General features: G+C 43.0%; 1 protein-coding gene across 16 annotated transcripts in view; it reads left to right on the plus strand.

Moving 5' to 3' along the window:
* AUTS2 (activator of transcription and developmental regulator AUTS2) overlaps positions 1–25645 on the plus strand; it is a 1102353-nt gene that overhangs the window by 477767 nt on the left and 598941 nt on the right. For all 16 annotated transcript variants that reach the window (XM_087889442.1, XM_087889478.1, XM_087889448.1 and 13 more), the window contains one exon: positions 12491–12526. In XM_087889442.1, coding sequence (XP_087745568.1) covers positions 12491–12526 — 36 coding nt within the window. The remainder of the gene's footprint in view (positions 1–12490; positions 12527–25645) is intronic.

A 25645-nucleotide genomic window follows, 5' to 3' on the forward strand; every position in this document is an offset into this window, starting at 1 on the left:
TCAAAAAAGCATGTTTAGAAGAAAAGTCCAACAGGGTGAAAAACAAACAATCTGGAATGTCCCCCAAGAAACCATTTAGTTGATTGATTTGGATTGTTTAGTATGAAGGATTTTTTTCCACCTGGAACAGTACAGGTAGTCCATGACTTTTGTCTACAATTGAGCCCAAAATTTCCATTGCTGAGCAAGACCCATTTTATGACCTTCCTAGCTACAGTTGCTAAGTTAGTAGCACTAGCAATAGTACTTAGACTTATATACTGCTTCAAAGTGCTTCACAGCCCTCTCTAAGCGGCTTACAGAGTCCCCAACAATCTGGGCTCATCATTTCATGCACCTTGGAAGGATGGAAGGCTGAGTCAACCTTGAGCCTAGTGAGATTTGAACTGCCAAATTGCAGTCAGCCAGCAGTCAGCAGAGGTAGCCTGCAGTGCTGCACTCTAACCACTGTGCCACCGTGGCTAGTAACATGATTGTTAAGTGAATCTGGCTTCCCCCTTGACTTTGCTCGTTGGAACGTGACAAACGGGGATCACATGACCTCAGGATATTGCAGCTGTCATAAATATGAGCCAGTTGCCAAGCGTCCAAATTTTGATCACATGAGCATGGAGATGCTGCAACAGCTATAAGTTTGAAAAAATGTTCATAAGTCCCTTGTTTTCAGTGCTGTTATAATTTCAAACAGTCACTAAATGCTTGGTTGTAAATTGAGGACTACCTGTATTTTGCTGAAAGGCCAGATTTTGGAAAACCTGGGAAATTTGCGCTTGTGATAGGCATGTGATTCTCAACTACATATTTTTGCATTTTAAAAAAAAGGAAAGTCTTAAAATGGGCGTATGAACTCCCTATTAGATTTAATAAACCCATTTTGGTTAACAGTTGCTACAAACGCTTATGGAAGAAAGCTCAATGTTTGGGCTCTGCCTCTTCTAGTAATCTTCAAAGATAATTGTGGGAACAAATAATATCAAGAGTATTGGGGGGAAATCCTTCTCTTGTTTAAAAAAAATGGAAGAAAAGAGAAGGATAGGAGATACTGTAGATAAATAGTCAGAAACTCTTTAGAAGCTAGAGTCAAATAGATAAAGGACATCATTTGAAGATTGGCTTCAACACTGCTGTAAACAACCCCTCCAGAACCATTATCCCTAGATGCCCCCGAGTTTACTTTTCCCCCCTCATCATCGTCAGAAAACAATTCCAGCAGGGCCATAACACAGTAGTTAATTTTGTGCAACAACTGGCGGTTCTCAGATTCAAGTTCTTATACAACTATAAACTCTCCTAGGTGACATGTGTCAGTCATTGTTGGGAGGGAAGGAGGGAGGGAGTCCAAAAAGTCAAGATGATAGTTGTGACCCCATGTGGTTGTCTGAGACACTGACTTTGCCTGTGGTTGAGATAATAGCCTTAACTGAAGTTTAAGAGCCTGGCAACCCAATAAAAGCACTTGTTTCACTCACTTCTCTGCATTAGCAAACCTCCAAATAAATTAGGAAATAAACAGATTAAGGCTTCTTCAACCAGAGTCAAGACTATTGGTCAATTTGTGCCAGTGTTATTAATTTGATTAGTTGCAGCTCCTCTTCCAAGATCTTGAGGGGAGAGAGAGCAGACAGAAAAAAATAGATAGGTATTTTCTAGATAGCTAGATGATAGCTAGAGATGGAATAGATTAGATAGATAGATAGATAGATAGATAGATAGATAGATAGATAGATAGATAGATGATAGGAACAGGATGGATGGATAGATAGATAGATAGATAGATAGATAGATAGATAGATAGATAGAGATAAACAGATAGACAGGCAGAGAGAAAGATGACAGATTGGATAGCTAGATAGCTAGATAAGATAGCTCAATAACTAGATAAGATAGCTAGATACCTAGGTAAATTAGCTAGCTAGCTAGCTAGCTAGATTTTTAATAGATATGTAGATAGATAGATAGATAGATAGATAGATAGATAGATAGATAGATAGATAGATAGATAGATAGATAGAGACAGATAAACAGATAGACAGGCAGAGAGAAAGATGAGAGATTGGATAGCTAGATAGCTAGATAAGATAGCTCAATAACTAGATAAGATAGCTAGATACCTAGGTAAATTAGCTAGCTAGCTAGCTAGATTGATAATAGATAGATAGATAGATAGATAGATAGATAGATAGATAGATAGGCAGACAGACAGACAGACAGACAGACAGACAGACAGACGTCAGACATCTTATATGAAGTGGCAGGCACTGAACTGAGCACCTCATGCTTGCAAAGAGCAGCATTGTACAAAGGTAAATGGCAGCCATAATACTAATTTTTATTTTGGAGAGGCACCAAGTCCCCCCCCACACACACACACTTCCAAATCAGCCTTCTTCAGAATAACCTTGACTTGATCAGCTGAATAGTTTCAGTCTAATGAATGATGGACAGCTCACCGAGTACACAGGAGAATTTGACAAGGGACTCTTGTGTATCCATTTTAGTCCTCCCCCCCTCCTTCCACGTCCTTGTTTTGTGTTTGGGCATGTTGAGTATCTGAATCTGGGTGCATAAATGCTTTGTTGCATTATGTTAATTCCTCAGCAGCACAATCAAATCCATGTTGTAATTAAAGCTGTCAGTTGGAAGGCAAGCCAATGGCAGCCGAAACACAGCATAACAAATGAAGTGAAATGCTTCTGCATGTAGCTATACAATGCTTCACCAGGCATGAAATTAAATAAGTAATTTGATGTTGACATCAGAAATTGAAATGATACCCACTGTTCCTTCATTCTGTCAGACCTGCATAAACAATAGCCAGAGCAAACGTAAGCGGCAATACGGCGCCTCACCATCGCGATTCCTCTCGTGTAATTCACAATATATATGCAGAAATGGAACCGCGGACTTCCCAAGACCCGAAGGATATAATTTCTTTGGGGATCTTGATGAGCTGCTGAATGCAGAAGGGCGGCTGCTTTGCGCATCCCAGTGCAAAACGCTCTTCAAAACATCCTTCGTCTTGAAACAGCCCTGCAGCCAAAGGCCTGAGAAATGTTATCATGGATTGGTGGTTATTTATGAAGCTGAATCCCTGCGAGAAGATCTTTCTTCTGTTCTGCTTGTGGGCATCCCAATCTGTCACAGCATCTTTGTTGTTAACCGTTTTGTGTTCATTTGGGAAGAGGCGAGGGAACTGCACGCTGGCCAACAGTTTGCGCACCAAGGAAAATGGGGACTTGCTATTAAATTGCCGGGTGCTTGTACAAGAGATCTGTTCTGACGCAGCTCCCCAAACAAACCCTACAGACAAACCCTCTGTAGTTGAAACAATGATTCCTTTATTAGGAGCGCCAGCAGCCCCTGCAAAAAGTCTCTCTTTCACTGCAGGGTAACAAAGTCTGTCTGGCAGGGAGATGAATAGTTATCTGCCACACCTATTGATCTCCGCCACCTGCCTTTTATCCCCAGAGCTAGGGTGTGGCTTCGCTAACAGCGGTGACTCTTCCATCCCAAGGATCGGCCCATAGATTTCCACTGTTCTCCTCTCCTCTGCCTTCTGTGCATCCGCGCATCAGGCACTGGACCCAGCTGTTCCTCCTCTTCCTCATCAGTCACTTCCAGACCTGGGGCTGTTGACTCTTTATCTGAGGGCTGACAGATGGCCCAGGCTTCACCTCTGTCTCTCTCTCTGCCAGTTCCATTCCCTCTTCCCTCTCGAAGCTCTCAGGTTGCCTTGAAGCTGGCCCTGACTCCCACACCTCCTCCCCATCTGATTTGGCTGCTGGAGGGGCCGGTAGCCGATGGTCCACAACAAGATCACTGCCTCCCCATTTACAGATTTAAGTGTTGCTTGAGGGCACGCCTTCCATCTCTTGGTCCAAACAATGTTATTCATATCCTTTTAAAAGGCAACGTGGCTTTTGTTCTTATTAAAGCTATTCTGGGTCACAATTTTCCTCTAGGACCAAATTGTCTCATCTCTGTTTGACTACCTTCTTCCCTGGAGTCAAATTTAATGAGGGTATTCCAGCAGTTTGGGGGCACGAATGGATATCAGAAAGGTTTTTGAGGGCTCATTGGCTAATGATAGCCATGGCAAGGTTACCTCCAAACTCGAGTACCCCAAGTTTGGTGTGTAGCTGATAAGAACTTGATCCCTGAAGGTAGGGGTGAAATGTTACCAGTTTGTTCTGGTTCGCCCAAACCGGTAGTAAAAAAGACTACTGGTTTGCCGAACTGGTAGTAAAAAATGTAAAAAAAAAAGTTCTGACGATCAGCTGAGTGACACGTGATCATCAGAACTTGTTTTTTTTTACTTTTTAAGCATTTTTTACCGGTAGTTATGCAATAAGGATTTTTTCTTGTGAATAATAATAATAATAATAATAATAATAATAATAATAATAATAATTTATATACCGCTCTCCTCCCGAAAGACTCGGGGTGGTGTACAGCCAAAATTAAAACATAAATATACAATATCATAGTTAAAATTAATTAAAATCATTAAATAGTTTTGGCCGAATTTTAAAACCCAAAGTTAAAACCCAATTTAAAATCATTCAATTAGACAGCCCCGCCTGTCGGAACAGTAGAGTCTTGAGGGCACAGCGAAAGATCTGGAGATCAGAGATGTTTCGAATATCCGGGGGCAATTCATTCCAAAGGGCAGGGGCTCCGACAGAGAAGGCTGCCAGCTGGCATAACTTGGCTGACGGCACCCTGAGGAGTCTCTCTCTGTGGGAGCGAACTGGTCGATGGGAGGCTGTTGGTGGCAGAAGACGGTCTCATAGATATCCTGGTCTTATGCCATGGAACGCTTTAAAGGTGGTAACCAACACCTTGAATTGCACTCGGAAGACCACTGGGAGCCAGTGCAGCTCGTGCAGGAGAGGTGTTACATGGGCATAACGAGGTGCGCCCATAACCACCCACGCGGCTGCATTCTGGACCAGTTGGAGCCTCCGAGTGCTTTTCAAGGGAAGCCCCATGTAGACAGCATTACAGTAGTCCAGACGGGAGGTGACGAGGGCGTGAGTGACTGTGCACAAGGCATCCCGGTCCAGAAAGGGACGCAACTGGCAGATCAGGCGAATCTGATAAAAAGCCCCCCTGGCTACGGCCATCATGTGCTCTTCTAAAGACAGCCGTGAGTCCAGGAGGACGCCCAGATTGCGAGCCCTCTCTGTGGGGGGCAGAGATTCACCCCCAATAATCAGCGATGGCACCAGCTGACTATACCGGGATGCCGGAAGCCACAGCCACTTAGTCTTGGAAGGGTTGAGCTTGAGCCTATTTCTCCCCATCCAGACCCGCACAGCCTCCAGGCAGCGGGACATCACATCAAGAGCATAATTGGGGTGGTTTGGGGTGGAGATGTACAGCTGGGTGTCATCAGCGTACTGGTGGACTCTCACCCCAAAACCATGGATGATGTCATCCAGCGGCTTCACATAAATGTTGAACAGAAGGGGCAAGAGGACCAATCCCTGCGGCACTCCCCAAGTGAGGTGCCTCAAGGTCGACCTCTGCCCCCCTGCCAACACAAATTGCAAGCAGTCAGAGAGGTAGGAGGAGAACCACCGTAACACGGTGCCTCCAATTCCTAATCCCCTTAACCGCTGCAGCATGATACCATGGTCGATGGTATCAAAAGCCGCTGAGAGATCTAATAGGACCAGGACAGAGGAGCAACCCCTGTCCCGAACCCTCCAGAGATCATCAACCAACACGACCAATGCCGTTTCCGTGCTGTACCCCTGCCTGAAGCCCAACTGGTACGGGTCCATATAGACAGCTTCCTCCAGGTACCGGGGTAGCTGTCGTGCCACCACACTAGTTTCAAAACTAAAGTTATCGCTGATGAATGTAGATAATATAGGATGAAGTTGATCAGTGGTGGGATTCAAATTTTTTTTACTACCGGTTCTGTGGGCGTGGCTTGGTGGGCATGGCATGGCTTGGTGGGCGTGGCTTGGTGGGCGTGGCATGGCTTGGTGGGCGTGGCTTGGTGGGTATGGCAGGGGAAGGTTACTGCAAAATCCCCATTTTCTCCTGATTAGCTGGGACTCAGAAGGCAGAGAATAGATGGGGGCGGGGCCAGTCAGAGGTGGTATTTACCGGTTCTCCGAACTACTCAAAATTTCCGCTACCAGTTCTCCAGAACTGGTCAGAACCTACTGAATACCACGTCTGAAGTTGATGATGAATGCACAGTGAAGAGATACTGGGCATATAAACCACTCCAGCCATCCAATCCATCCCTAACTACACTGGTTTTATTAAATCCTGAGCATGAATATATATCTTTGCAGGAAATGAAGAAGCTTTGTGTTTCTAATTGTGTTGATCAAGAACAGCCTAGGCCTTACCTAGAACATACCTGCAACGGTCAGGACTAATATAATGCCGGTGCTTATATTTTTTTAAAAAAAGGCACATTCAACTAACAACCCACAACCCTACAGCAGATTGCAAGTTCCAGCTTCCTGGTTTTGCTTCATTGGCTTATACTGATGAATTTCTCTGTGCTGTGCAGAGAATATTTCCTGATCCCCTTAACGCATTAGGGAAGCTAATTAGCATCCGAACTTCCAGTGAAATGGGCCACTTCTAATGTTGCCTCCCATTAAGTCTGATTTACACCAGTGCAGCCCTGCTTGTTTTCCCTCAAGCTACCTCATGGGATCATATGGAGAAGCTCATTGTGATCAGAGCTGGGTATAAATGCAATGTGGAAGAGCCAGCAATTCTGTCCGCTATTACTGTAAGGTGGTGGAAGGATTATTATTATTATTTTCTTTTGATGTTTTTAGTTCCTTACCAAACGATGAGAGGGACAACAATGCTGACAAGTCGGGTGATGATATTTAGAGGTTTCTAAAGCATATGTGCTTAGATAAGCATGAGATAAGAAGGCTTCAAAGCAAGATGACATTTCCTCTAAAAGAGGCCGACAGATCTAAGTCGTCCTGTTCTGAATTAAAATGCTCTATGAAGTTCCGATCAGGATTTGGATATATATGGAGCTATGTGGGGTTGAATAAGGAGCAAGTAGGGAGTAAAGGCTGGTGCGGTACCTATGGACCCACACACAAATGCTTCTTCCTAGGGCAGGGGTGGGCAAATGTGGCCCTTTTACAACCTGTGGACTTCAACTCCCAGAATTCCTGAGACAGCTGTCTCAGGAATTCTGGGAGTTGAAGTCCACAGGTTGTAAAAGGGCCACATTTGCCCACCCCTGTCCTAGGGTATTCCCGCAAGCGCAGGGTCTGCTTTTCGGATCATTGAATGCCACTTTGCAGCTACGTCTTCAGGGCGCAGACCTGTGGCTTGCATATCTTTGTTGACGGTGTCTTGCCATCTCTGTTTTGGGCACCCACGAGGTCACCGACCATTGACTTCTTGTTGGTAGGCAGTCTTGGCAATTGTGGAAGGTGCTGCTCTCAAGACATGTCCAAACCAACGGAGCCGGCCTTCTCTCATCTTCTCTATAATTGGTGCCACACCAAAATGTTGTTGAATGGTGTCATTTGTGATGTGGTCAAGAAGGGAGATGCTTGATATCTGATGGAGCATTCACATTTCCATGGCATGGAGATAGCTTTTGGTCCCTGTTGTTGCTGCTCAGCACAAGACACAATCCCCCCACACACATAAATTGGGGGGAGGGCATTGGTGGGATCAATCTGGTTTGGGCTGGTTCAGATGAACTGTTAGTTAAATTGCTGGCTGCCCCTGCCCCTTGCTGCCCCTTCCAGGAGTCCCCACGTGTACCATTTTGGCTCCCAGATAAGTGCAGGGAGGCCTACTAGGCCCAAAATGGGGTGTGGGGGTTGTGGCATCCCCCCATGGTCTGTTTTGGCTCCCAGGAGTCTTCAGGGAGGCCGCCTAGGCCCAAAATGTGATGCGGGGTGCAGCACACACACCCCTGCCCGTTTTCACTCCCAGGAGGCTGTAGGGATGCCTACTAGGCCCAAAACGGGGCTCGGGGGGGGGCGTGTTCTCCCTGCTGCCTGTTTTTGCTCCCAAGGGGGTGTAGGAGGCTGAGTGGTACCGGTCGTTAGGGCAGAAAACCAGTTGTTAAATTATTTGAATCCCATCACTGGGGGAGGGGGAGAAAAGACTTCCTTGAAATAGCCCCCAGTAGGGAAAAAGAAGGATGATTGGATTCAGTAACTGAGAGGTTATCCTTCAATCAGAGCCATCATTAAGGTCAAAGGACTACTCTTTCTCTATCGGTCATTGCACTAAAGACACATCTTGGCAAGGGGTGACCTTAGGAAGACCAGGCCTTTCAATAATTGAGTGAGTGGTGTGGAGATTTGTACAGAAAAAACAATTCGAAGAAGTAGCAGGTAGAATAAGAGGCCTTGGAAATTACAAGGAGTCTTCTGAACGGTGCAGCCGTGGTCTGAGCAGCAGTGGTGTGATTCAGCTGGTTCTGTCCAGTTCTGGTGAACCGGTAGTGGTGATTGCGGGAGCTCCACCCACCTGCCCGGATGTAATGCGTGAGCAAAGAGCATGCACGGAAGGCCATGCACAGAGGAGGCATGTGCCAGTGAAGCGAGCGCGTGCGGCACACACATTTGTGAAGTGTGGGAAGGTGAGTGAATTTCACCTCTGCTGAGCAGGTAATTTCCGTGACTGAGAGATGAAAAGAAACACTGTGCAAGATGTTGATGACGGATAGATAGATAGATAGATAGATAGATAGATAGATAGATAGATAGATAGGCAAGTAGCTAAATAGACCTATGATACAGAAGAGAGGCTATGAATCAGAATTGCCTATAATAATGAGTTGGTGCTGCCCAACAATAGTCTCTAGAAGGTACAATTTTCAGAACTGCCAGCCTAACATGGTAAACCAGAATAATATATCAATTATCTAACCAGTGTCTTGGTAGTGACTCTTCCTTATGTACTTCAAAGTCACATCTGGTACCCACTATAAGAATCTTATAAATGTAAATTTAGCTTGAAGATTGGCGAACCCAAGTTCAAATGCATCAGAAAGATTCCAAGTAGGGGAAAACTTGACATTCACCATTTTAGAGGACCTTCTGGAACTAATGAGCTAAATAATTAGCTTAGCCATAATAACATTAAAATATAACATCATGGCAAATGAAAGTAAGATAATATAGGCTGCTTCCTAAAACACAAAGACTTAATGTCAGGCAGATTAGACTCAAGACATTATTCAGAGTGAGACACCAACTGGTGTCCCCATTATCCTAAAACAGGGGGGTCAAACTCAAGGCCTGCAGGCCAGATCCGGCCTATGCGGTGCTTAGATCTGGCCCATGGGGCTGCCCTGGGAACAGTGAAAGACCAGCCTGTGGTACCTCTGCCAGCAAAAACGGAATTTCATGTCAGGGTTCTGACAAATGCCCTAATTAAATCATGAGCCTCGAGCCAAGCTTCAAAAGAAATCCAGTTATTTATTAGGAGCTTCATGTCCACACGTTCCCAAGTGAAGCCAGCTCTGACCCTACGTAATTTATGCCCCAATCATGACCCTGTTTCCCTCCTCCCTCCAGGATGTTTCATCAATCACATTCACCAATGGAGCAATTTCGCAGGTTGTAGAGATCACTTCCCTCCGACCACTGTGGGTAACCCTGGGATACAACCTTGAGAGAGATAAGTCTGGAATGTGCATCTGTCTTTGGCTGCTGTGCCGTTTCATCGCCCTTGCTTATGGCAACTCGAGAGCAGGCAAGGGATGCTTTGCAAGTTGACACTCCGTTTTCACTGGCAGAGGGTTGCAGGAGGCTATCACAGCTGAAAATGGAGCTCGCAAAGGCCACAGGCGGCTCTCCCGAGCTCCGTTTTCCCTGAAAAAGGGTTGCAGGAAGCCATTGCAGCCAGAAACAGAGTTCGGGGGCCTGTTTCCACTGGCAGAGCGCTCGGGCTGCCACAGGCGCCCCCAACACAAGTATCGTTGAGTTGGGCAGACCCACCCCAGCCACGCCCACCCCGGGCCCCCAAAGTCAGAACCCTGATGCGGCCCTCAATGAAATTAAGTTTGACACCCCTGCTCTAAAACCGTGCTGATCGTTTTAGCAAACGAGATAGGAAATCCTACAAGCCCTTTTACTTCTTCCTGAGAGGTACAAAATAGCCTGGGCATTTTTCAGCATCTCTTTGCAACTCTTTAAAGCATCCATGTGAACCCAGGGGGAAAAAATGTGGCTGTTTGAAAGAATGGGAGTCAGATCTTACATACAAGAATCTTCACGGCACCGAATTACAGAACCACAATTAAAACGACATCAGCTCCCTTTTACAGAATACGGAATAACAGAGTGGGAAGGGACCTTGCAGCTCATCTAGTCCAACCCCCCCTGCTGAAGCAGGAGACCGTATACCATTTTTTAAATAAGTTTTGATGATATCCAAATTGAAGGTCCCGATACAGTCCCCTCATTCTCCCTTATGCTGGGACAACAGTGGTTAAAATTGTAAGCTGTAATGCCATGGGCCCCAGAAAATGTACCAAACAGAAGTCCATAGCAGGGAAGAGGGAATTTACTTCTTTCTCTACTTGAAATCCTTTTATTCTGCTTTCCTGACAAAATAAAAAGAGAGAGAGAGAGAAAATGTATTTATTTATTTATTTATTTTGTCAGATTTATATGCCACCCTTCTCCCATAGGACTAGGGGCGGCTCACAACAATAAAAAAACCTGACAACAAATAAAAATTAAATAGTATTAAAACCAAATTAAAAATACCCAGATACCCAAATTAAAATCAGCGGCAGATCAGGGAAGTTTGTTTGTTTTATCTATCTATCTATCTATCTATCTATCTATCTATCTATCTATTTATTTATTTATCAAATTTCTGTACCGCCCTACTCCCGGGGGACTCAGGGCGGTGAACAACCAAGATAAAATACAGATAATACAAACATTAAAAGTCCATTAAAATTATTAAATATTTTGGCCGAAAACAAATTTAAAACACTCAATTTGTAAAACAGATTAAACGATTTAAAAATTTAAAAGGGAGAGTTAGGCCAGGCCAGCCTGCTGAAATAAAAATGTTTTGAGAGCACGACGAAACGTGCGCAGATCCGGGATCTGCCATGTCTTTAGGTCGGTGCGGAAGGTGCGGAGGTCGGGGGCCATCCGGAGCTCGGTGGGCAACCCATTCCAGAGGGTCGGTGCGGCCACAGAGAACGCCCTCGTCCTGGGGACCGCCAGCCGACACTGTCTAGCTGAGGGGACTCGGAGGAGGGCAGCCCTATAAACCCATAAACCCATCCCAAGATTAAAATAATTAAAACCCCAATTAAAAAGCATTGCGTTCATTTTAAACCAAGATCTAAACAATTGGGCATGTATTGAAAGTCTTTAAAAGCGCAATATATGCCTTTTAAAAGATCATTTTAGAAGGAGGGGAACCTATTACGACATCAGCTAAATAAGGCTAGCAAAACCCACAAAAACTGTGCTTCACTTTCTACGTTGAAAACAAAAGCGCTGGAAGTAACCGATCTTCAGGCACCAAGAAAATAAGGACCCACGACTGAAAATTCCACTTTATAAGTTAGAAGCTGATGCCGGTCAAGTTTTATATAAAGGGACAACTTAGGGAAACATTTCTCTAATTGGGCAGATTCCTATGGGAACAGGCTGGCTTTTCATTACTGAAAAAAGCATCCAGATGCTTTCAATGTCAGGTATCAAAAATCAAATGTATGAAAGAAGAAAAATTGCCGTTTCCTACCACCACATCCCTTTTAGAAAATAAACTAAGCTAACACACTGGGGGAATAAATTGACAAACCATCTTGTGTTGTTACAAAGGAAAAGAAAGGGGGGTGGGGGTGAGGAAAGAAGTAGGGAAAAAAATGACATCCATCCCTCAAAATCCATGGGGGAAGTTTTGCTTTTGAAGTCGCATCAATCTAGGGGTCTCCCTTCTCACCAATCTTGCCTCCTGCCCACCTCATCCATACCCCCACCCACCACAAAGCTTTGCCACCGGAGTCCAGGGCAACAAATGGCAATGTGTCGTGGGGGTTGGTTGATGTGTGTCTATTTAGTCTCAGCATAGGCCGAAATGCCATCATTAATTCATTACCCAGCTGCCTGTCAAATAAATTGGCAATTACACCCACCGCCGGAGCCTGGAATTTCAGTAAATAGCATGTTTCTGTCGATGGAGCCGTTGAGAAATGTTAAAAAAAAAAAAAAAGGAGAGGGGGAAAAAAGAAGGAGGAGGGGGAGGAAATTAAACAACGAGAACATGTTTGTTTCACTAGCAAAATGACAAGGGACGATGCTTGTCAAGGCAATGTTGGGAGTTTTTTGGTGGGGGGAGAAAATCTCTGTCTGTAACAGAGCCAGACAGAAGGGAGGTGGACCGGAACAGGTTTCAGAAAAAGGGAGAAACATGCAAACACACCGAAGGGTAATTCTCATTTGTCTATCTTTTTTTTCCTTTTTTTGTTTTTGTTTTTCTTTCCTTGCAGAGCTCCGCCCCTTCCAGCTTGGGAACAGGCTACTTTGTAAGTGGATCTCAACTTTTTAAGATACGTGTCATGGAACAAGTGTCAAACATGGTAATAATCCCAAGGAGGGAGATTTTGCAGTGGCTGGTATTTCAGCTGATGTGGACTTGGCTAATTATTTCCATGGCTTTCACCGGTTGCCCTGCAACCCAAAAATTATGACAATTGTTTTGAACAGAATCTTTTGTGTCCCCCACCAACTTCCTTTCTTAATCACCCTGTCTACCTTAACCCCCGTTCCTCCACCCCACCCAGTAATTCTGCCCTGGGGGTGGGTCCCTCTCCTCCTTTACTGTCACTTTCCTTTATATTGTTGACTTCTCCCTTTATCCAGGTTAATCCTTCCTTCTAGGACTTCAAGGGTCTTCAAGGGTCCATCTAGGGCAGAGGTCTTCAAACTTGGCAGCTTTAAGACTTGTGGACTTCAACTCCCAGAATTCTCCAGCCAGCATAGCTTAAAGCTGCCAAGTTTGAAGACCTCTGCCCTAGATGGACCCTTGAAGACCCTTGAAGTCCTAGAAGGATCTACTTTGGATCTAGGATCTACTTTGTACAAAACCAGTCTACTGTGACCAGAAGGCTGGTTTCATACATCACATTAGTCCTGTGTTAAAATGAGATTGGACAGTCAGAAGTTCAGTATTGGTTTATTTTACTTGGGGGGCGGGTGAGCTTTTATATGAAATTGTTTGACTTAAGTCATCACATTAAGTCATAATATGGGTTATCTGGGAGAGTGGGCATAGCATTTCATGTCAAAGGAGAACTTGTGTTTTGTTAACCCAGCTTTGAAATTTAACATGCTGTGTGAACCTAGCCAATTTTCTGGTGATATATATATATATATATGTATGCATCCCTTGGGAAAGGGATTTAAATACACTGAATGGATCTGAGGGACTGATATATATTCTACAATAGAGATAGATGCCTTATTACAGTAGATACCTCATTATCTCTTGGGATTTTTCCCTCTTCCTTGTAGAAATGCCTATCACTTTCCTGGCGGAGGCCACCAATGATATTTTAGTAGCTTATTCATCTCCACATTCCCAAGTATTCCATCTGCTCCTTTGATTAAAGTCCAGAGCCTTGATATCGCCTATGGATATAGGGTAGGATGTGGGCAACACATGTTCTTCTAGCTATACATGCTGATTGTCAAATGACTCCCAGCTCCCGTGTGAAAAATACAAGAAAAAGTGAGGTACAACTTATCAAGCAGTGTGTACAGTACAGTTAATCATGCATCTTTATTAAATGCAGTGAAAATAAGTTGCACAGGCTATCTAACCTGCTGGACTCACATCTGGTATTTGGCCAGGACTTTCCCAAATGGTCTTGAGAAAAACAGTACCAATTAAGATATGCTGTTACCTTACACCTAAACAAAAGAGCTAACAAATGGAACTCAATTTGTGTTTACTCCCATTACGGATTTTTAAATAAGTATTGTTCAGCTGATTGGAGGGTGTGTTTTTATACAATAGTGACATCAGTTTCTTCATTCTACATGAGATGTGTTAATTTTAAATCAGGTTTGAATGGAATGTCCTAATATAATACAAAAAGAGTGAGATCATTGGGATGTATGAAGTTCCCTTTGACAGATTTTCATACTCATTCATGCATGCATGCAATTATGTGGCCACCCAACTCAAACTATGTGACTAGGGAAAGGAGGGAGGGAAAGGAAGGGAAGGGAAGGGAAGGAGGGAGGGAGGAAGGAAGGAAAGAAGGAAGGAAGGAGAAGGAAGGGAGGGAGGGAGGAAGGAAGGAAGGAAGGAAAAGGAAGGAAGGGAGGAAGAGGGAGGGAGGGAGGAAGGAAGAAAGGAATGAAAAGGAAGGAAGGGAGGGAGGGAGGGAGGGAGGGAGGGAGGGAGGAGAAGGAAAAAAGGAAGGGACGAAAGGAAGAAACCATAACTAATTGAAACATATTAAACAACAAAATGGTGGACAGAACTGAAAACTGCCACAATCCTAAAATGACACTTCATAGCTCAGTTTGCATGAATTGATTGAAACTGGCATCTCAGAGTAAGACAGGGGGCTTTCCCAGCCTTATGCGATGATCTCGGGAAGTAAATGTGGTAGATCTGGCATGCAAGATTGTAGTGTGATAAAGGTGTTGGATTAGGATGGAGGAGACTTAGTTCTTCAAGGCCATTTCCAGACATGGATACTCACAGAGTGCTTACGGATCAGACATCTACTTCAGTCCAACCCTGCTACCTGCAGTTGCAATTGTGGAGTGAAACGAAGGTGCCTTGAGATTGTGGAGAAAAAGTAGGGACATAAACTGATGACAATGAAAGTGCTGTGGGTTCTCCATAGTGTTTCCCACTAACTGTGTGCTTAGAGCTATTTGGGATCCTCCTTTTGATAGAAATGAAACTATGTGAGAAGACCATCTCTTTATTGGAAAACTCATTCCTTCTCAGAGGTAAGAGCTGAGAAGGAGAAGCATCCAGGGGTTGATGACATCCAAGAATCAATGAGTCTGTCCTCAAATGAATAGAGTTTATTCATTTGTCTGGATACTGGCTTATGGTTGCTTGGTTATGGTTGCTTGGATGATGGTTTATATGATTATAATTCTTCCTGGTGGGAGTAAACAAATGGGCAGCTTGAATGGGGAACGACGGCAGAATAATTCATGTTGGAACCGAAGAATCTCAACTCACGGCATTGTAATTTCCACGTTGTTAGCCCTGGTAGATCCAAATGACATGTAGTCCTTGACTTATGACCACTGTTGAGTCCAACTAAGCAAGACAATTGTGAAGTGAATGTTGCCCCATTTTACAAGCTTTGTTGACACAGTCGTTAAGCGAGTCACTGAAGTTGTTTAGTTGGTAACACGGTTGTTAAGTGAATCTGGCTTCCCCATTGAGTTTGCTTGTCAGAAGGTCACAAAAGGGGATCACATGACCCTGGGACTCTACAACCATCATAAATACGAGCCAGCGGCCAAATTTCAATCACGTGACCATGGGAATACTACCGTGTGAAAAACTGCCACAAGTCAGTATTTTTCAGTGCCGTTGTAACTTCGAATGTTTACTAAATGAACTGTTGTAAGTCAAGGACTATCTGTACTGTGATCTTTCTTCTGACCCCGTGTAGGAGCCAAGACGGTGACACAGAGGAAGAAAAAAACAGCAGATTTCAATCCACCCGGGTCCCTTTTTCATCACTCTCTCTTTGTTTTTTATCTATTTATCATCATCAACTAAACATTTACGTCCTTCATCTTCAGCATCTCAATGCTGAAGGGACTTACTCGAAGAGTGAAACCTGTTCCACAAAAGTGATAGTTAATGTAATTCCGGCTCGGTTTTTTCCCTGAATATCAACAAATGAAGTTAAATTGACTTTCTATATATCATCTGGCTCCTTGACAGCAATGCCTCTTCCATCCACATATATCCTTCTGTCTTCAGTTGCTGAGGAAAATAAACATTTTTAGCATCCCAAGCCTGGTATAACTCCCCCGAAAGCAAGACGGGGTGTCAGTGACTACATCTGTCAGGAAATCTACAGACAGCTCAAGCTGTCAAGAACAGGCATGCTATGTGCTAACAACGCCTGGCTGTCTTTTCTTCACTCCCCAAGCTGGCATTTGCAAAGTACAAGACACTTGGTATGAGCTTACAGGAGTGCGCATTCACACACGCACACGCACACACACACACACACACACACACACACACACACACACACACACACAGAGTTTCCTCCCTAGCGGTCTCTGTTATGGATACATTACCTCAGAGTTGTGTCTGGGCTCTGAAGATCCCGATGAATTGCAAATACCAGAATGAATGTCATTAATTATTATTTTGTGTCTTTTAATGACCCCGTAATCCCTTGCATCGGGGTGGAGTCATGGTAACTGAATGGAGCTGAGTATTTACTGGCCGGATGCCCTTCCTGTCACCAATGCAGAGTTCACAGCTGTTGTGACCGAGGCCCAAGTAGTGATTACCAAACACAATTCAGTCCTCAACAAACTTATTTTATTAAAACAGCTGAGAATTAATTCATTCTCATCTTAATCAAAAACAAATTCTTCATAACCAGTTCCTTAGCCTTATCACCAACCTTTGATGTCTTTGGCAACCTGCCAAAGGCTTTTCTTGGCAAAAACCCCACAAAGTTCAAGAGATGCTGACAAGAAGCACTGGAATCAACATTGCTTTTCTACAAAGAACTCAATGGCTCGTTGCTGCTCTGTTAAGCCTTATGGGAGTGGCCAATCATCTTCTGGCCTTACTCCCAAGTTGTCCTTTTTTCTTCAGCTGCTCTTGCCTTCTGGCAGCTCTTCGCATGCGTGCACTAGGAACAGGCTCCTCCTCTTCCTCTGCCTCTCTGCTGTCCACCTCTGGAGGCTCTGGAGTCCATGTATCACTCCCAGATGGCCCTGGCCCCATCTCTGCCTCCGATGCAGAGCCCTCGTCCAGGTCTTCCCCTGACTCCAGGACTGGCCTGTTGTCCTTTTCAGCATAGCTTAATTAGCAACAAGGAAAAAAAAAATCTGCTCCAGCAATTTACCTCTTTGCAGCAAGCAGCAGAGCCCTGCCCAAAACAGCTGAGACCAAATCAGCTGAGAGTCGGGAGGCCGATGGAATCAACTTGTGCTAATTAGGATGTGCTGAAGCTGAAAGGAGCTGTTTTTTTCTTGCTGTTTGCTTGCAAGGAGGTAACTGCTGCGAGGCAGAGGCCAAAGGGTGGGGGCGGGGCTACATTTGGTGTATAAGACACACCTAAATTTTCACCCCCTTTTAAGGGGAAAAAAGATGCGTCTTATACTCCAAAAAATATGGTATATTTTCCATCACATCTGGCCACCGAAGTATATTATAAGAATAAGATCTTGCAAATGAAATGTCTTCACTTCCTGCCAAAAGGAAACAATTATGGCAATTGATATTTGAACATGAACAGAAAATGACGGTTCTTGGATTGTCCTGTGGTCCATGCAACTATGGAAAATCCAAATGGTAATCAATACTGAATCATAACAGGAAGGGGATTTTAGGCCATCAGTCTCACCCCTTGCTCAGTTTTGGAACCCAAAGGAAAATGTCCTTGACATATGGAAAACTAGCTTTTTCCTTGAACTTCACTTGAATAGGAGCACACTGCTTTTTCTGTTTAATTGGTTCCACTGGCACTTATTGTTGGCTTGAATTACAAAAACTATTCAAGTTTGTTAGATCAAAGACCAAACTGATTACACATGTAGGAATTAAGAACATACTGGAGCAGCACTGCAATGAAGACCTGGAGATATCAAGAAGGGATTGAAATCCTTTGTGCGTGACTGGGTTCTAACACCAGACGCAGGAAAAATAGAGGATGAATGGATCTGGAAACCTAGCAAGAATTTCTTATTTGAAGCAGTAGGCTGATTCTAAGTTCTTTCTGAGTTCTGTGATGGTTAGGAGATCCCATTTACCATTCTTTGGAGATATTTTCACCTCTTTAATAACATTTTTCAACAACGTTAGCTTTCCAAATTGCTAATAGACCTACTTTCCTCCCTCTTCCCATCAGTAGAGAACAGAAGAAATGGCCTTGAGGGCTAGGAGGAAATGGCAATAATCAGGTACAAGAGGACGAAGTCTGGGGAAGAAATGGGACCTGAGGAAACATCTCCAGACCATCCTTAGTTATCCAGGAGATAAAGGGAAGGATAGGAGAAGGGCTTTTAGATTTGCAAGGTTTTGTCACAACTTTTTTGTGATAAAAGTAGTATTGGTCAACCCAAAGGTGTTTTTTCAGGAGGCAACTGGACTTTCTGGTTTTTTTCTTTTGAAGACGTTTCACTTCTCATCCAAGAAGCTTCTCCTTGTTTTTTTCTTTTGAAGACGTTTCACTTCTCATCCAAAAATCTTCTCCTTGTTTTTTCTTTTGAAGACATTTCACTTCTCATCCAAGAAGCTTCTCCTTGTTTTTTTTTCTTTTGAAGACGTTTCACTTCTCATCCAATAAGCTTCTCCTTGTTTTTTTTCTTTTGAAGACGTTTCACTTCTCATCCAATAAGCTTCTCCTTGTTTTTTTTCTTTTGAAGACGTTTCACTTCTCATCCAAGAAGCTTCTCCTTGTTTTTTTTCTTTTGAAGACGTTTCACTTCTCATCCAATAAGCTTCTTGGATGAGAAGTGAAACGTCTTCAAAAGAAAAAAAAAACCAGAAAGTCCAGTTGCCTCCTGAAAAGGCACCTTTGGGACAACCATGACCTGAATGACTGAGAATCTCTATAGACTTTTAGTATTTAGTAAAAGAGAAACCAAAATGAGGGAAAGAGAAACATTCCTTTCCCCCAACAGTGATGTACATTCCCCCTCCTGTTCTTCAAAGCCCCTAAATTTTCAGCCTGCACAATCACCATAGCGGAATATGAGAATCTCACTTGGTCTCAGTCCTAGATTTTGTATACAGGGTGTGTGTGCGTGTGGGTGTGCGGAGGCTGCATATGCTGCATTACGTTTCCCATTATACATTTAGACAGACGAGCTTTGTGCGGGTGGGTGAGATTAATTAATCTTTGAGGAGAAAGGATGGTGAATTGTTTTGACATTTGTTCTTCAGCTACCAAACAATATGTCTCTACCATTCCCAGCTGAGGAAAGCTTTAATTTGCACCCAATCTGGAGAATCTGGAAAGCATACGTTGCTGGAACCTCCCGCAGGAAGTCGTTTCTGTGTGCACGCTCATAAAGGCAGACCTAAAAGGCAGTGCATCTGACAGCTGTTTTTGGCTCTCTTATGGGATGCCACAGGGACACCACAAAGGATGGGGCTGGATGACATTCAAAATGCCCTTCCCTGGAGAGCCACACACGAGGCAGCTGTGTAAAGGTAGCAACCCGAAGAAGGATAAACGGCAGGGTAGCTGGGTTGGATTTTCGAGCCGCATACTGTGCACGGGGCATTCTGCCTGTTAACATAGCAGTTCCACAAGACTTCTTTGTGTGACACACAGATGTATGTACCACAGACCCAAACCCATTTAAAAAAACACTGGATGTTTTAATTCGTAGTTATTTTTCGAGATACAACCTGGAAATAAGGAGACATTTTCTGACAGTGAGAGCAATCAACCAATGGAACAGCTTGTTGTGGGAGCTCCATCACTGGAAACTTTCAAGAAGAGACTGGACTGCCATCTGTCAGAAATGGTGTGGGGACTGCTTGGGTGACGGGTTGGACTAGAACAGGGGTAAAATGCTCCTGGTTCAGACTGGATCGCCCGATTCGGTAGCGATGGCGGCGGCTGGTTCAGAGAACTGGTAGCAAAAATCCCTGTGCCCCCCATGCCCAGCTGAGCCGCGCGATCATCAGAGGCTTTTTTTAAATTTTTAAACGCATTTTTTCTACAACCTCTTTGGCCGAAAAAATGCTTTTAAAAGTAAAAAAAAAAGCCTCTGACGATCAGGCAACTCAGCTGGGATCGTCAGAGGCTTTTAAAAGCATTTTTTCTATAACCTCTGTAGAAAAAAATGCTTTTAAAAGCCTCTGACGATCCCAGCTGAATTGCCTGATCGTCAGAGGCTTTTAAAAGCATTTTTTTTTACAACTTGTTCGGCCGAAGAGGTTATAGAAAAAAATGCTTTTAAAAAAAAGTTTTTTTAAAAAAAGTTGGCCACGCCCACACAGTCACATTACCCACCACCACCAAGCCACGCCCACAGAACCAGTAGTAACACATTTTACATTTCACCACTGGACCAGATGACCTACAAATTCCTTTCCAACTCGGTTAATCTGTAATTTTCAGAATATCTGTTGTGTTTAGACAACTAAACATACTCTGCCATTGGACAGAAGACTAAGGACCATTGGAGGTTGGCACATCCTATTTTCAAAGAAGAACATTTTGGCAAGTGGGATACTTGTGCCTGGCTTTTGTTGTGTTGCTGACTGAAGGAAAACACCTTTGCTCTAAGAAGGAATCTGTCACCAAATCACCCTGCAACATCTCCCCCAAAATTGTTTTCATTTACAAGTAGTCCTCCACTTACAACAGTTCACTTAATGGCTGTTCAAAGTTACACTGTAAAAATTTAACTTACGATGGTTTTTCACACTTATGACCGTTGCAACATCCCCATGGTCAGTGAATAAAATTTGATGCTTGGCAACTGACTCATTATTTAGGATGGTTGCAATTTTCCAAGGTCAACTGATCCCCTTTTGCAAACTTCTAACAGGCAAAGTCAATGGGTATGAATCAGATTCACTTAGCAACCGTGTTACTAACAACTGCAATGATTCACTTAACAACAATAGCAAGAAAAGTCGTAAAATGGTATAAAACACAGTTAATAAATTTCTCACTTAGCAACATATGAGCCGAGGTGGCGCAGTGGTTAGAGTGCTGTACTGCAGCTACTTCAGCTGACTGCTAGTTCAGCAGATCAGTGGATCAAATCTCACCGGCTCAAGGTTGACTCAGCCTTCCATCCTTCTGAGGTGGGTAAAATGAGGACCCAGATTGTTGGGGGCAATATGCTATTTAGTATACTGTCGATTGTTGTAAGCCGCCCAGAGTCCTCGGAGAGTGGGCGGCATAGAAATATGATTAATAAAATAAAATAAATACAATTTTGGGCTCAATTGTGGTCGTAAGTTGAGGACTACCTGTATTTATTTCTTTATTTTTACAAATAACACGAGGCAGTGAACATATCCAACGCACCTTTCTCCTCCTATTTTTCCCACAACAACTCTATGAGGTGGGTTGGGCTGAGAGAAACTGACTGGTTCAAAGTTACCCAGGTGGCTTTCATGAAAGACTAGGGGTGACATGATAGCAGGGTTCCAGTATCTCAGGGGCTGCCACAAAGAAGAGGGAGTCAAGCTATTCTCCAAAGCACCTGAAAGGAGCAATGGATGGAAACTAATCAAGGAAGGAATCGAGGAAGGAACCTAGAACTAAGAAGACATTTCCTGACCATGAGGACAATTAACTAGTGGAATGACTTTCCTCCAGAAGTTGTGGATACTCCAGTGCTGGAGGTTTTTAAGAAGAGATTGGACAACCAATCTCTTCGGACAACCAATTTGTGTGAAATGGTATAGGGCCAGGCCATGATAGCGAACCTATGGCACGCATGCCCGAAGTGGCACGCAGAGCCATGTTGCCTGGCACGTGTGGTGTCGCCCATTCCTCTTCCGGGTTTCTGGCACGCATGCACGCGTGATGTTCAGCTTTCCTTTTTGAATGCAGCAGTGCTGGAAACTAGAAGAGCTGGTCTTCCATTTTCTTGGGAGAGCATGCGCACCGGTCAGCTGATGGTCGCGAGCGCATGCACGCTAGAAACCAGGAAGAGTAGCTGGCTGAAACCGGAAGTTCAGTAGCTAAAACCGGAAGTTCATTTTTGGGTATGCACATGCACCCTGGGCAGCTCCTCTTCCGGGTTACGGCCCAGACGCGTGTGCGATGCCAAAAAGGTTCGCCATCACTGGTATCACTCTGCTTGAACAGAGGGTTGGACTAGAAGACCTCCAAGGTCTCTTCCAGCTCTTGTTATTCTGTTATGGCTAATGCAGGATTTGAACGCATGGTCTCTCACTTTCTAACTTGTGCCTTAACCACTAACCACTAGACCAAACTGGCTCTCCAAAGAGACATCTGCTTTTCTGTCTTATTCTCACTGAGAGCTTGAACATTTATTTTGAATTCCTCTCCATAGTGTTTTATGTCAGTCTAAAGAGCTATCTCATTATTGGAGATATTAAGGGATGGGTACTTCCGATGCTAATTTGTTTTTCTGTTCTGCACCTTTCCGTCACTCTGTGATTCTCTTGCTGCTCATGCTTTGTAATTGGAAACAAAATGCAGCATGAGGTCTTTTCTACCCAATAAGAAAGCCAGAGAAGTTGGCTTGCTTGTGTGTTTGATTGATTGATTGATTGATTGAAATGTTAGTATCAGATTTTAGGAAAAGTCAGTGAGAAAGACGGCTGGAGGTCAGAAATTTTGGCTACATAAAATTCTTGCTTAACAACCTGTGGTAAATTTGTTTAACAATGACAAGTAGGAGTGTTGTTTTTCTAGGGTTATTTAATTTGTATATTTTCAATTTTTTTAAGTTTGACATGCATTCATTTTTAAGTCATTCTGGTTTGCTTTATTTATTTTATTTTTACCTCAGAGCCCAACCAAATTAGCACTGAATTCATATGCATTTTCCCTAAAATATGCTTTGTAAAAAAATGTGTGTGTTTTCATAAAATACAGAAAGTTTTTAAGTTTCACATGCATTCATTTATAAAGTCATTCTGGTTTGCTTTATTTTATTTTATTTTTACCTCAGAGCCCAACCAAATTAGCACTGAATTCATATGCATTTTCCCTAAAATATGCTTTGTAAAGAAATGTGTGTGTTTTCATAAAATACAGAAAGTTTCAAAATATGTAGTGTACAAACAGCAGTTGAATTTACTCTAGAAAATGCAGATTAGGTTGGTTCACGTCATGCTAATCAACAAAATTTGATGTTGAAGGATCTGGGTGCCAAGACCCTGATTTACCATAGCAGCAGGTTGTCAGAGATAACAGTGAAAAGATATATTGGTGATACAGACAGGTAGAGACGGTTTGCTCATCTATAGTAATCAGTTCATGAAGTTGAATATTTAACTGTGTTTTGTTAATGTGAAAAATTGTTATCTGTTTTTAAAATGAGCACATTTACACAAAGGCACCCTGGTGATTTGCTGTTTGGATCTGTTGCAGTTAATACACTGTCTTGGCTTTTTAACATGTTCCTGTGTGCTCATTGCAAAGGCCGACTCTTGTTAGCTAGCACTTGGCACTATAAATCATAGTTAACAAATCTTAATTTGCTTAGCTTGGCTAATGACAGAGCTCCAGTTTTCACACCCTAATTAGCTTTACTGGGTCTCTCTGCAAAAGAAGAACATTCTGTAGTTCATTTTCCTTTGTGCTAAACTGTTGCTGAAGCAAAGTGTTACACAGGTATTACATTTAGCCTAATCAGACTGTTGTTTTTACTTTTTGGAAATTAGCAACATGAAGCCCAATTGAATGGCTTTGGATATCCCAAAGTTTGACCCAGAGAAGAAAAAAATCAGGCTTGTATCCATGGTTTATTGCTCTTGATCTTTTTAATAATTGGTGAGGGTGGTGATTGTTCTTCAAAACTAATTTTGTATTGTGAGGTTCTTGGTGCTCGCTGAGCTTAGTTGTTTTCTTACAAACCTTTCATTACCCAACTGGGTAACATCATCAGAAGGGAGTGGGGCTTGCTCTCTGTTTATATATATGTGGCTTCCTTTGTCAGAGTTGGTTATTATTATTATTATTATTATTATTATTATTATTATTATTATTATTATGATTAATTAAATTTTTATACCGCCCTTCTCCCAAAGGACTCAAGGCGGTGAACAGCCAAAATTAAAATACATACAATATGAAAATTAAAATAATTTAAAACATGATTAAATTAATTTGGCTTCCCCAATTTAAAACCCCTTACCTATAAAATTGACCAGTTAAAAATTTCAAGCCAGCCCGGCTTGTCTTCAGGGCCCAGCGGAAAGTACAGAGGTCCGGGATCAGTCGTAACCCTGGGGATGGCTCGTTCCAGAGAGCGGGTGCCCCCACCAAGAAGGCTTTCCCCCGGGTGCCGCCAGTTGACATGGTTGGGATATTCTTGGTGCTTCCTTGATTAGGTTGTTGTTTATTGCTTGTTTGCTTGTCTGAGTTGGTAGTTCCTTGAGTTGGTAGTTCAAGTTAGTAGTTCAAACTGAATCTATAGTTCGGACTTCCGGTTGATGTCGCTGTGGTATCGGACATGAGGAGTGGGTCTCCGCAGTCCCATGCCAACTTTTCCTTGTTGGAGGGCTCCGAAAGGAGCTAAAGCCACCCTGTAGGGGTGGTGAAGAAAATAGGGGCACCCTGTAGTTCAGGGAGCGCAGCTACTCTCCTGCTAGACTCAGGGCTTCTTCCCTCTCCCTCGACAAAGAGAAGAGGCAGCCATCATGGCTGCCATGAAGCTGGGACAGCTGAGGCAACAAAGAAATGTGCAGGAGCAATGCAGATGAACAGTGATTGGAGCTGGGTGAGAAGATTCCTTTTTATTTAGACCCTAACCTTAAAGAAAAAAATAAAGAGGAAAATCCAGGAAAAGAGACTCTTAGAATTATTTTTTAAAACATTGAATTACCATAGAGAGAAAAATCCTAGACCCGAAAGAAAGGAACTAAGGGGAGAAAAGTGAAAAACCTTTTAAAACATAGAAAGTTTGGACTTTTAAATTGGATAGGCGTTGTTTTGGAAAGGCATAAAAATGTTGGACTATCTACTTGAAATTACTGGAATAGTGGACTCTGTTCCCATAAATTGAACCAAATTTGGATTAATTATATCTATAAGATTTGAAACAATGCTGAAACCTAAGCTGAGGGTGCTATCTACTAGGGAATGGAATATACTAGACCCCTACAAGTTTAGAAAAACTCTTTGATGAGAGAAATAACATCCATCTGCAGGATTGTGGTGACACTTACTGTTTTATAACTAGTTACTTTATGATTACTGGAGATCCTATTATGAGAATAAGGTAGACTTTTAAGTAAAGCAAAGTGATTTTTGGCTTGTGGAAGCTTCCTGGACTACTTAAATGGAATTGATTAATAACTCTGAGATGTAAAAGACTATGGCTACTGAACTTTTTGAGGAGTAACATTGGACAGGAATATATTGCTTTTGGACATGAGTAAGAGCAGGACTTATTAAATTAGGACAAGATGCTTCATCAGGGGGAAAGGAGTGAGATTTCAAGAGAAATGGTGTGGATGTTTCAAAGCATTAGGGGTACTATGGAAAAGAATCACAGAGAGATAAAGTACCTAGTGCAAGGCATACATGGGAAAATAGAAAATATGCTACAACTGATGATGAACAAAGATCAAAGAATCCAGGAAAGAAAGGAGATAGCAGAAAGAATGGAAGAAAAGGGAGAATGGACAAACCAGCAAACAAAACCAAAAGATGGGAAGGAGAAGATTATAAAAATAATAATGGCTGATGAAATAAACCAAGGGAAAAGCACTTTAAGAGATTTAAAAATGGAAT

This window comes from Pantherophis guttatus, chromosome 1 (genome assembly GCF_059756535.1).
Source record: "Pantherophis guttatus breed Tessera chromosome 1, ASM5975653v1, whole genome shotgun sequence".
NCBI classification, from domain to species: Eukaryota; Metazoa; Chordata; class Lepidosauria; order Squamata; family Colubridae; genus Pantherophis; species Pantherophis guttatus.